The sequence below is a fragment of the Lissotriton vulgaris genome, chromosome 2_1 (assembly GCF_964263255.1).
Source record: "Lissotriton vulgaris chromosome 2_1, aLisVul1.2, whole genome shotgun sequence".
NCBI classification, from domain to species: Eukaryota; Metazoa; Chordata; class Amphibia; order Caudata; family Salamandridae; genus Lissotriton; species Lissotriton vulgaris.
Genome location: NC_141687.1, coordinates 17530358 through 17543114, shown reverse-complemented (window position 1 = coordinate 17543114; position 12757 = coordinate 17530358). Strand labels below are relative to the sequence as shown.

Sequence of the window (12757 nt, the reverse complement as noted above, 5' to 3'; positions counted from 1 at the left end):
ACCACCACCTTCCAGTAGAGAAGAACCAATCTAAAAGCTTGTTCTATGGTCCCTGTTCCGGAGCGAAAGCCAGCTTGGTAGTCCGACAGAATGTTATTGTCGTCTACCCACTGAAGCACCCTCCCCAAAATCACTTTGCCCACCACCTTTTGGGTTGTATCAATAAGGCTTATAGGCGTATAGTTTGCGGGGTCGTCCCGACACCCCTTTTTGAATATCGGGATGACCTCCGCCCCTTTCCACGATTCTGGGACAGGAGCGCCATTATTGATAGCGTTAAGCAAGGAAGAAACCACCTTCCCCCACTCTTTGTAGTTGGCGCGCAACAGATCGCCTGGTAGCCCATCAGGACCAGGGGCTTTGAGGGGCACCAGAGATTTTATTACGCTCTCCACTTCTCTAGGGGTGAATAAATCTCCTATTGTGTCCCCCTGATGTTCAGCTGTATAGAGACTACTATTATCGATTAGCTGAGGGTTCGTCTCATCAGAGGTGTAAAGGGAGAGAAAGTGGTTGTACCAAGTTAGTGCTGGGATGTTGCATGTAATAAGGGTGCTATCTGGTCTGTTCCTGATTAAATTCCAGAACCCTCTAGAATCTCTGCCAGCACTCGCTTCCCTGAGATCGGACCGGTACATGTCCTCCCACTCTTTCTTTGCTGCTTTCGTACTCTGGGTATACTTTTTCCTAGCAAGCCTGATCTTTGCCGGGGATTTAGTTTCAACAGCAGTGATCAAGGCGGATTTGTCCTCCCTGCATTTTTTAGTAAACCAGCCTGGTTGGTTCTTAGGTCCCTTCTTATTCCCGGCTGGAGGATCTCTAACTGGGAGACGGAAGAAATTGCCCATAGCGTTAATTAGATTGCAGAAAAGAGCTGTCACTTCACTAGGTATCTCAGTGCACAAGTCCAATTTGGACTGTGCAGTTGCTAGGAGTGCCCCTATAGCTAGCAGGTTGCCCTCGTCCATAGCAACAGTGCACCACTTCAGGAGCCTCCCACAATTAGTGGGGCGTACTGCTGAGGTGAAGGCTGGTTTAGAGGGCGTGTGCACGCTAAGTTCCCCATGCCACAAAGGGCAAAGAGTTAAGGAGAGGGGGTTGTGGTCACTATCGGCTGTGGGTGAGACCACCATATCCCGCACAAAGCTCCACAAGTTAACGTCAAGGAGAATATAATCTATCCTCGTTGTATGATGCGCCCTGTTGTAGGTGTGGGCTCCCAGAGGATCCGAGAGCGTCCTCCCATTCACGGCCCTCAGGCCGTATTCCAGGGTCAGGGAATTAAGTTGTATGGCCCTTGGGGACCACCTCCTGATAGGTGGAATAGTTAAGGTGGGAATTCCTCTCATAGCATCTTCTTCTGTAAGGCCCAAAATGTCCTCCGCAGCAAAGGGCTCAAAAGTGCAGTTGAAATCCACCGCAACCAGGACATGAGATCTAGCCGGGCACTGTCTAAGAACGTCCTCCAGGCCTGTAACAGTGGGTTACTGTAATCCTCCTTTCAGCCCCCTGGCATAGATGTTAATAATGTGGAAGTAAGCCCTCTCCGTTGGCTCTTGAGTGAAATTCTGAGTAGATTGGGGGAGTTGGACGCATGCTGCGTAACTTTGCATCCCAATGAAACGTCAACCCATATGAGAAGGCCGCCTGAGGGGCGACCATTCCCTGTGGGGGAGGGAACAGCGGGTATGAAGAACGATGAGTACCCCACCTTATGGCAGGGTTCCCTGCTCCATGTTTCTTGGAAGATACAAATTGAATGGGCCTCCACGAGGGTATTCCAGTCGGGAAGGTCCAGCTTCCTAGAGATGCCCGCAACGTTCCAGCTGAGAATCCTGAGAAATGGATCCGCCACAGCCGGTTCCGTGCGGGACTCAGGCCCAAGTATTGCCGCCCGCCCCGAAATAGTTGGTGGTAAGCCCTCTCTCATAAGCCTCGCAATGTAGGTAGTAGCAATACCAAATGACGAGTCTGAAGGCCGACTAAGGTGTGGGGGAATAGAGTCAGAGCAACTGCCTTTAGCAGGATGTGACTGGAGATTGTCAGTAGAAGATTCCGGGACATAGAACGTACTCAGACAAAAAGGTGTGTCCCGGGAGCAAGTGTCATTTCAGTACCCAAAAGCCCTCGAGTGGTTCGTTGACCAAGGCTGAGGTAGGTAAGGAAGGGAGTAATGGTGGTACTCAGGGGGGATAGAACAATGCCTCCCACCCCACCCTTGATAACTAACATTTGAAAAGCTTGGCGGCCTAGCATAAAAATAGCTCAAATCTACTAAACCAATACCCTCTCCTCCATAGCCTTGATGCTGGTTGCAGATGAATGGGGCAACCCTAGCATCCTTGAAATTCACCACCACGCAATCCCCCAGGAGATGCTTGTGTCCATATCCTACCCACTCTGCCCTTCTAACATTTAAAATCTGGCCATCCAGCTTGCTAGGCAATGGTCTGTTTGCTCTTAACCAGTTCATGGCTTTATTTTTAAGCGCCTGGCAAGATTCATGCTGGTCAGCCTTCAGTGGTGGAACATTAGTAAGGACAGCAACATAGGGCTGACAGTCAGGTGGGAGGTTTACAGGGAGGGATCTAGCAGCCTCAGTGAGAGACTGGGCAGGCTGCTTAGAGGCAGGTGCGGACTTAAGGCTATTTGTGCTAGGTTGATCTAAGGGGGCTTTGGGGTCTTTCCTTGAGCGCGGTGCTTTCGCCCTCGTTGTAGTGGGTCCTTTCAGATTTGTGACTGAGGGAGCAGAGCCGACAAAATGTTGACCCTGATCCGTCAAGGCACTAGTATCGGAAGGGAATATGATAGGTGGAGTAGAAACTGGTAGAGCCTGTACAGCACCCTGGTGCGCAGACCCCTGAGGACAGGCCGTTTTTTGGGTGGGTTGAGGCAATGCGACCTCGGGAGCTAAAACGTCTCCATGAGATCTAACCTGCTCACTCTCACTCTGGTTGTTTTTAGCCTGCAATTTTATCAAGGATTTGAGAGAGAAAAAATTATCTAGAGATGACTGCTCAAATCTGTCTAAACGGACTGCGATATCCTTAACACTTTGTAGTACGGGGAGAATCAAGGACCTTACTAGCTTCTCGATCTGCTCTATAGGGGAAGAGGGCAGGGGCAGATCGGATGTAGGAGAGCTCTCTGCTAAACTCTCCAGGAGAGGGGCTAGATTGGGCTGCACAGGGGTCGTACTAACTACTACAGATGGAAACAAAGTTTGTACCCTCCCCGGCGTCGCAAATTCCTCACCACCACTGGTATGTTTGGCTTTAAACTTTTTGGAGAGTTTAGACAGCCCACCTGTTGGACAGGCCACATGAAGGGCCGCTCTCCCCCGGCCCAACCAGGCCTGAGCCCAGTCCCGCAAGTACCACACACCACCATTGCACGACCTCCGTCCCCTCAGGGACCCCTGCCCTCGAGCCTGCCGACCTCGTGGGTCCGATCCACTGCCGGCCCACGCGCCCAGCCTGGGGCGCCATCTTGGACACTCCACCACGAGGCCGCCTGGCCCCCGATCGACCTCAACCCTGGGCCTGGCCCGGCCTCAGACATTCCGGCACCACCCTCCACCCAGGAGGTGAGCGGGCTACTTGGCAAGTCAATGGGAGAAAGAGGTGCCGATGGCTCTCCCCCACCAAGTGCCGCTCGCCCATCGCCTCCCCGGGCGCTGGCTCCACCCCCCTGCTGGGTGTCTGGACTCCCCCATCCCGGACCTCCCGACCTCCAAGTGCGAGGGTCCGGACATCAAAGCACGCCAGCCCTATAACTGGGGCAGCTCCAGAGCAGGAAGGCAGTTGTATCTTGGAGTCGAGAGACGTAAAGAGGAACTCATCCTGGACGGACTACTGGCGCTGCCATAGCTCTGTCCTGTGCACCATCGTCCTGCCTGTTGGCGCTGCCACAGCCGTCGTAACCTTCATCCTTCGTCGTCGTCGGGATCTGCTGGCGTGGCCGCGGACCGTTGTAACCGTCATCTTCCACCGGGACCTGCAGGCTCCGCCGCGGACCGTCGTCCTTCCTTCATCCATCTCGGGACCTGCTTGGCTCCTCCACGGCCCGATCATCTAGAACGCCGAGCTCGAGGATTGAGAGCTATTTTGTACTCATTGGTAACTAAGACTGTCCCGCTACCCCTTTCCTAAACCAGAGACTAGAACCGAGGGGACCCCTGAGTCCAGACCTCCTTGTATCCAGCATCGTAACCTAAGAATTGCATATAAAGTCTCGTTAACCTTCAACCTTGTGTGGTGTCCGTCTGTGGGGGGGAAGTTACTTATCTGTACAGTCGTTGGAGACGGCTCTCCCTGGAGACCTCTCCCCGTAACCTCGGCCGACCCTCCCGGTCCGTCTAACATTGGTGGCCAGCGGCGCGATCCGAATCACCGCATAAACGTACAGAGAGTAGCTCACCCCACGACGAAGTCACAATGACCACGAAAGAGAGCGGATCAACCGAGAAATTCCAAATGGAGAAATTGGAGGAGTACAACCATCGTGAACTTAAACAATTCTGCATCGAACTGGGTATCGCTACCACCGGACTGAGTACCAAGGACGATTTTAAGCGTGCCCTAGAATCTTGGGCAGAAACCGGGGCTGCCGGAACCCCTGATCAAAGCACCGTAGAAAAAACGACCACGGCCCCGGAAGAGCAAAGAACGGGTCTCTCACAAGGCGAGATCCAGGAAAGAGAAAGGACCCGACTACACGAACTAGAAATGGCCCGACTTAAAATGGACGTTGAACTTAAGTTGGCCGAACAAAAAATCAACTTAGAGCACCTGCGTCTCCGAGAAGAAAGAGAGGAGAAACAGAGACAAAGGGAGCTCGAGGAAAAAAAACTAGCGTACGAACACGAACGAAACCTAGCCGAGATCAACCTCCGCAAGCAGAATAAAGAAGCAGGGGTGCCCGAGCGACCCCCCACCCCAGGGGCCACAGACAAAAAGGTACACATCCCCAAGGATGTTGTCCGAGAATACTTCAGAGAGGACGACATCCAGCAATGGTTTAAAGCCTATGAAATCGCTATGACTGCACACCGGATCGATAGAAGCGACTGGGGAGCCGGTCTCTGGGGAAGATTCCTCAATGAGGGCCGCGACACCCTACTACAGCTCCCGGACCACCAGATGACCTCCTACGACCATATGAAAGCGGCCCTCCTTACCCGCTATGGTCTCACACCCGAGATGTACCGTCAGAGGTTCCGAGACTGCACCCGCATTGGATTGGTGGCAAATCTTTTCCTCTTGAGGGCACAAAATCTACGGCCCCCTCCACCCACTGATTTCACTTTTCGGAGAGGGGTGCAAGCAACACTAGACACAGGGGGAATAATTTTGTCGGCCATGGGGACTAAAGGCGGAGCCAATAGCAGAGTAGACTCTGGGGGCTCAGAGGAAGCAGGAGACTCTAGCCTTGAAACAACTACGCCATTCAGCCTGTCCAGGCTAGCCCTGATAGCGCCTATACTATCGCGTTCAGGGGCCTGCTGCGTTTCAACATCACGTATGTTATTATTAGCACGAGATGTTATTTGTGCTATGGCCCCCAGAGAGGAGCGCTTATGAGAGAGAGGTTCAAGAGACAATTTACGTTCAGTGGCTGCAATTTCCTTTTCTAGCACTGAGAAAGCACGAGTTATAAAATTGTCCAAAGTCCCATTTATGCTCCCACCCCCGCCCGCCTTTCTACCCTTACCCGATCTAGTAGTCATGGGCATGGGCAATGAAACACCTGAGTTGAATAAACATCCCCCCACAGTAGCAGGAAGGTAGGTGAATGAGGCTGGGTTTGCAAAACGAAGCAGGAATCCAAAAGGGACAAGATGTAAGGGGGTGGCCCAGCCCAGCCTTATCTGGCCTATGACGGCCTTGGACGGTCCCGCCCTTGTCCCGGGCTTCTCCCGGGACGCTCCCGCACGCTCCCGTGCAGCGGTGACCCGGATGCTAAATGTAGGTCAAACGGCGTCCTGTGGGCGGGGCTGACAAGGGAGGCGTGACCAGGTGTACTCGGTATGGCAGGGACTCCTGGGAGAGTGAGTCCCTGCTTGCGCCTACCAGAGCCCGCTCGATGGTTCAAAGTTCCCCACACGTCCGCTCTCCTTAATCCTGAATAAGGTGAGTCCCCGCAAACACCAGGCGACGAAGCGGCACCCGTGGAGCGGGTGCGGTGAGAAGTTTGCCCCAATCCTCAGTCAGGACACAATCCGCTATTCAGCTCCTTTCCCGGCAGAACAAACAGTTTGGTAGCTGGATTTATGCTTTGGGCACTGTGCCACTGCAATTCAGTGCCACAGTGCCAGTGCTCCCTATGTTAAATTTATGTACTAATTGGTTATTCCATGATTGGGTTATTTGATTTATCTGTCAGCCCCTAGAACAGTGCACCAAGTGTGCCCAGGCCTTGTAAATCAAATGCTTGCAGTACTGGTTGTGCCACCCACAGAATCAGCTTGTAAAGTGTGTCTCAGGCCTGCCATTGCAGAGCCTGTGTGCAATCTGTGACTGCCATGTCGACTTGGCAAGCGCACCAACTTGCCAGTCCCTAAACCTTGCCTTTGCTTCATTTTAGACACCCTTATCTTGGGCCCTATGGTAGGCCCAAGGCAGGGTGCATTGTAAGTATAAGGTAGGGCATGCTCTGATGTGTGTGGCATGTCCTAATAGTGAATTACATCCATTTTCGTTTTCACTATTAAAGGCTTCATGTTCTCCATAGGCTAGAATGGGCAGATGATTATTACATTCTTATAAACCTAACTGACTTGGGGAACATGGTAGAAATTCGTACTTAGTATGCCTGAACTCAGAATAATAAAATACATCTTTTAGTAAAGTTGGTTTTAATACTCTGTGTTTGAAAATACCACTTTTAGAAAGTAGGTATTTTCTTGCCTAACTGTCCAGGCCTGCCTCTGTTAGGCTGTGTATTCCTTGTCTGGGTTTGTGAGTGACAGGGATGGAGGATTCCAGGAGACAGGCTGTGGCAGCCCAGTGGTGAATAGAGAGATCTGCATTTAGATGGGAGGGAGGAGTTGCACCTGGGAACTGAATAGGGCTGTGCCTTCCCTCTACAAGGCTGGTTCCACCTCCTGTGGCTTGTCTGATGTCTCTGCCCTGCACTGTGAAAGGAGAGAAGGAATCTTGTCAACAAAGTGCTCCAGAGCTGTGCCTTCCCTCCCCTGTACTGGCTCCACCTCCTGTGGGGCGGCTGATGTCTCTGCCCTGCACAGTGAAAGGAAGGAGAGAGTCATGTAAACAAAGTGCTCAGTAACTGATTTGGACTAGGCAGAGGCCTCTCTGCCTTCAGAGAACAAAGTATTTTGGGGTATAAGTATTGGGACCCTGATCCCAAGAAATTCGATCACTTCTGGAACAAGAAACCTTTTTCCAGGGAGAAGAACGAAGGAAGCTGCAGGAGTTTGGACTGCCCCTCTGCCAGTGTGCTGTTTGCTGGGTTGGCCTGCAGTGGTGGCTTCATTGCCAAGGAAAGGAGAAGGAACTTTTTAAGGACTTTCATCATTTACAGAATATTCTCCAAGGGCTTGAACTGTGCTTGCCTCCTGCTGATGTCTCAGGGACAAAAGACTTCATCTCCAGCTCTCCTCTGAATTTCCTTGCTGGAAATTCTGAACTCCAGACATTTGCGTGTTGCTTGGAGCTGGAATCGCGATGCATCGAGAAGAAGCGTGTTGCCGCCGCAGCTGAAATCGTCGCATCGCCGGAGAATCGAGCCTTCGCCGCATCTCCCTGGAAGCGTGTGTTCATCGAAGCTACCTGCTGTCGCATCACCCGAGAAGCGTGACGCCATCGTGAGAGTCGCCATCGCATCACCGGAGAAGCCTGTCGCAGGACCTGTCGAGGCTCCAAAGTATAGAGTCGTCGCAAGGCTGCCAGGGGTCTACGCATCATCATCGCAGCGTCATCGCATCATCACATCAAGGGCTCCATCTTTTTGTATCACAACCGAATCATTGCATTGCATCAAGGCACCATCTTGCGCAACGCAACGGGCCCGCAGGCCGAGAATCTACGCATCACCTCCGCACCGGTAAGGGTCACAACGCATCCCCTACTCTGCACAAGCATTGAGGCCCGACGCATCATTTCCCCCAGATCACGGAACCGACGCATCTCCCATTTTGCGAGCCTTTTGTTTACTTTGCGTTACGCATCTAGGTACTTTGTTGAGAACTTATTTGCATTTATCATCAACTTGAACTAAGTAACTTTTATCATCTTTAAAGCAATCTTAAGTGTAGTATTGTGGATTTTTGTCGTTTGTGGTCTTTTGTTTAAGTCTATATTAAAAATACTTATTTATATAAAACCTGTGTTGTGTCCTTCTGTAGTGTTTCCACTGTATTACTGTGTATATTCACAAATGCTTAACACACTGCCTCTGAGATAAGCCTGTCTGCTCGTGCCAAGATACCAAAGGGGTGAGCAGGGGTTATTATGGAGTGTAATCCCCTTACCCAGACTGAAGTAAGGGTCCCTATTTGGACAAAGGTGATAACCATTGCCAACTAGAGACCCCCAGATCTAACAGCCTCCTCTTGTGATCTCATATTCTTGCAGAGGTGCTGTTTTACAGGCACTGTCTCATACGCTGTCTCTCACTGACCTTCACATAAACTCTGTTGCAAGTGCTGTCACGTAATAAATCACAAGCTGACTCTTTCGCAGTTGCTCTCACAACTGGGGATCTCTCACACCCTAAAAGCACATTCTCTCATGACTCTCTACTGTGCTCTCTCACAAGCACTCTCTTCCTCTCTTTTCCTCTCTCTTTCTCCACAGTCTGATAGTGAGTAAGAAGGAGCGGAAGCTGGTAAAGGGGTCTGGATTCCACCTGGACCTTCTCCTCATCGGCACTCTGGGGGGCATCTGTGCCCTCTTCGGGCTCCCTTGGCTAACAGCCGCCACTGTCCGCTCCGTCACTCATGTGAACTCTTTAACAGTCATGAGCAAAGCCATTGCTCCGGGCGAGAAGCCGAAGATAGAGGAAGTGAAGGAGCAACGACTCACAGGAATACTGATCGCACTTCTCGTAGGTGAGAACTCCCTCAGTCCTCGTCTGCATCTCCCTCCTCATTTATGTTCCATATCCTAAAAATCCTCCATTTATTTTTTGGTCCATAAGTCAGCGTTCCTGCTTTATTCATAGTCCATATTTAATAACTAACCCTGGGCGGGTAACTCCGCTCGACCAGCGGAGTTTGCAGAGATTTGCCTACTCAGTGCTCCGTGCCGAACGCGGAGTGGGCAAAAAGTCTGCCTCTGTGGCAAAGCAGAGTTAGCCGCTCCTTCCTCTCTCTCAAATGCTGTAAAAGGATAAAAAGGCACTAATCTGTGTTTCTGCTGCCTCCCCTGCCTGGCCGCTCTCCTTCCTGCTCCTCTTGCTTCCTCCAATGAAAAAACACTCCATTGTACGTCTTGCGAGTGCGCATGCACATTCGTAAGACATCCAACGTAGTGTTTTTTCAATGGAGGAGTCAGGAGGACGCGATGTGGCGAGGAGCAGGGAGGAGGACGCAGCCAGGCAGGGGAAGCGGCAGAAACACAGGTAAGTGCCTCCTTTTTATACATTTGAAGCATTTGGGAGGAGGCGGGAGTGGAGCGGAGCAATGTGCAGCTCCAGGGAGTGTTTTTCAAACTCAGTGGAGCTACGCGTAGAGGCACTACTCCAGCTCCATCCACCCACCCTTAGAAATAACTTTATATCTGTTATCCATGATTGACAAGGGCGATCTCACCTCAATCAGGGTAAACAAATGAAACCTTCCCCTGCATTGATAATCCATAGGTGTGTCTTTCTCCTTCATTTGTGGTATATCGTGGCCCTGTCCATCATTCGTAGATCAGAGGTGATATGTTATCCTTAGGTCGTGGCCCATGAGGAAGATCTACTCCATTTTTCATGGTCCACTGGTCAGACAACCCCCATGTTTCATGGTAGAGAAGTGAGACGTCCCTCATCATTTCAGCCCTACAGGTGGATCCTCCACCTTTGCCCGTGGCATTTTGCGGTCCTCGCCTATCATTTATGCTTCATAGATGATGTCCTGTATAATATTTGTGTTCATAGGTGAGGCCACCTTCATTACTCATGGTCCAGAAGGACGTCTTCCTCCATTATTCATGGTCCATAAGTAAGACCGCCCTTCCATCAGGTTTCCATGGAAACAAGTGATACCTCCCTCAGCATTTGTGATCAGTAGGTGTATCCTTCCCTTTATTATGGAACAATTTGTCCCTCTCATCATTCATGATTGAAAGTAGAAGAGAAAGCAATTCCCTGCGACAAAAACGTCCACCCATCTTGGTTGGGAGATCTTCTTGCTGTTTTGTCCCGTTAACAGTAGAGAGAGATCTATATTTCACAGAAGGACGAAGTCTAACTTGAAATTAAGTTTATTAAGTGTTATTTAATGTGTCATTCTGTGTCTGAATTCCTAACCCCTACTAGCTCCATGCGTTATATTATGTTATATAGATTTGTATCCCACACTAGTCACCCAAGAGCGTATCCAGGTGCCTGTAGAGGTGTGTAGGTTTATGGTTCCCCTAGGTGCTTAGATGAGCAGCCAGGCCTTCAGTGTCTTGCTGAACTCAAGAAGTGAAGAGGAGGCTCTGAGGGGTTGAGGTAGGTCATTACATGTCTTGGGTGCAATTTTGGAGAATGAGCGACCTCCATTGTTGCAGATCGAGTTGTCTGGTGAGTTGATGAACGTGTATCTGGCTGTTCAGGTATTCTGATCCTGTGATGCATAGGGCTTTGTGTGTGTGTACGTGAGGAGTTTGAATTGTCTGTGCTTGTGAATGTAGAGCCAGTTAAGCTCCCTGAGGTGCAGTGTGATGTGAGTGCTGCATGGAAGGTTGAGTATGTGCCTTGCAGTGGAGTTCTGAATGTTCTGGAGTCTATATGGGCGTTGTTTGAACATTCTGGTGTAGAGAGTTGTCCTATCCCAGCCTAGTGGCGTTGGCTGCTTGCATAATGGTCCATATTGTGTTGTGAGGCAACCATTTGATGATTTTATGCAGATTTCATAGTGTGTAAGGAAAGCAGAAGTTGCAAACTGCATTGACTTGAGCTGTCATGTTGTTCCTGTACGTTCATCTTCTCGGAGTCGAGCTGCAGGCTGTTGGTTGGCATCTAGTCTGCTACCGTGGTCATGCAGTTGGTGAAGTTGGTTCTGGCAGTGTTTGTCTTATTCATCAGGGAGAGGATTAGTTACATGTCATTGGCGTAGGAGATGTAGGTGATGTCTTGTGAGCCGATGATGTTGGTGAGCAGTATCATGAATATGTTGAAAGCGGTGGGGCTGAGGGACAATCCCTCTGAGACTCAGCATATCAATGTTTTGGTCTCTAATGTGAATGGTGGCTGTCTGACCCTTTAACTTTTTCCTGTGAGGAATGAACAGATCCATTTGAGAGCTGGTCTTTGTATGCAAATCTTGTGAAGTTTTCTGAAGAGGTTTTATGGGAGACAGTGTTGAAGGTTGCATAGAGGTTGAGCAGACTGAGAACTGCTTTTTCTCCTTGGTCGAGGATGATTTGAATGTTATTGGTGGCCCTGATGTGTGCAGTTTCGCTGCTGTGTTTCCTTCTAAATCCTGATTGAGAGCTATCTAGAAGATGGTGAAGTTCGAGGTGAGTTGTTAGTAGCTTGTTGATGGCCTTCTCAATCGCTTTGGTTGGATAGGGAAGCAGAGGTCAGACGTGGCTCATTTGATTCAGGTTTGCTGTGGGCTTCTTGAGGAGGGCGTTGATTTGTACACGTTCTATTGATTCTGGAAAATGGCAGTCGTGACAGAGGTATTAAAGATGTGTGCTTGCTTGGTGCTGATTGCTGATGTTCCCAGGTTGTAGATTTTGTGGTTGCCATGGGTCCATTAGGACCCCTGAGTGGATGGTACGCATGATTGCCGCTGTTTCGTTTCTGGTGAAGATTGTCCGTTCGGTCAGTGGCTGTCTTGGTTGGTGGTGGGTGGGCTCTGTGGGATTGGGTTGGTGTGCAAAGTTGTAGAATAATAATGAGTGATTGTTTGTGCTACCCATGTGAGTCAAGTGCCCAATGTAGAAATTTGGATATCCTTTGGATGTGCACAAGTATTGTGACCCTGGGACATCAGTGGTAAACCAAAGTACCCACCACAAACATGGCCCAGTAACCACTGACTGCCCCTGACATACTGGCCTCAAACACTCATATTTTAATTTATGTAATTTCTCACCTGCCTTTTTGCATGCACCCTGTGTGCCCAACTGTGTGTATATATGGCTCAGATACCCTCTTTATGGTATAAAAGATATTTATTGTTACCTTTCCACGAGTGTTCTCTCATTCTTCAGGCTCCACATTCTTAATTTTGTATGTCTGCCGCACCTTTTCAGCCCCTGAAAATCCTTGTATGTACTGATTGTGCTCTCAGAGACTTGCTCTGGCTGGTCTCTTCTCGGGTAAGGCGCACACACGGATAACTCGCTTCTCCGTTGCCACTCAGGTATGTCCATTGTGATGCGGAACGTGCTCCGTCAGATCCCGCTTGCGGTTCTCTTTGGAATTTTCCTCTACATGGGTGTCACTTCTCTGACTGGAATTCAGCTGTACGAAAGGATCCTCCTGGTGCTGATGCCTTCGAAACATCACCCGGACCACACCTACGTGGTGAAGGTAAACTGAGTACCTGTCTGATCTCATCATGGAGGGATCAGTGTTGGAAGGTGGCCTTATT

The 12757-nt window shown here is 50.2% G+C and overlaps 1 protein-coding gene across 1 annotated transcript in view; it reads left to right on the top strand.

Moving 5' to 3' along the window:
* SLC4A3 (solute carrier family 4 member 3) overlaps positions 1 to 12757 on the top strand; it is a 475170-nt gene that overhangs the window by 455958 nt on the left and 6455 nt on the right. Inside the window, exons 20-21 of the mRNA XM_086958435.1 lie at positions 8817 to 9070; positions 12527 to 12696. Coding sequence (XP_086814561.1) covers positions 8817 to 9070; positions 12527 to 12696 — 424 coding nt within the window. The remainder of the gene's footprint in view (positions 1 to 8816; positions 9071 to 12526; positions 12697 to 12757) is intronic.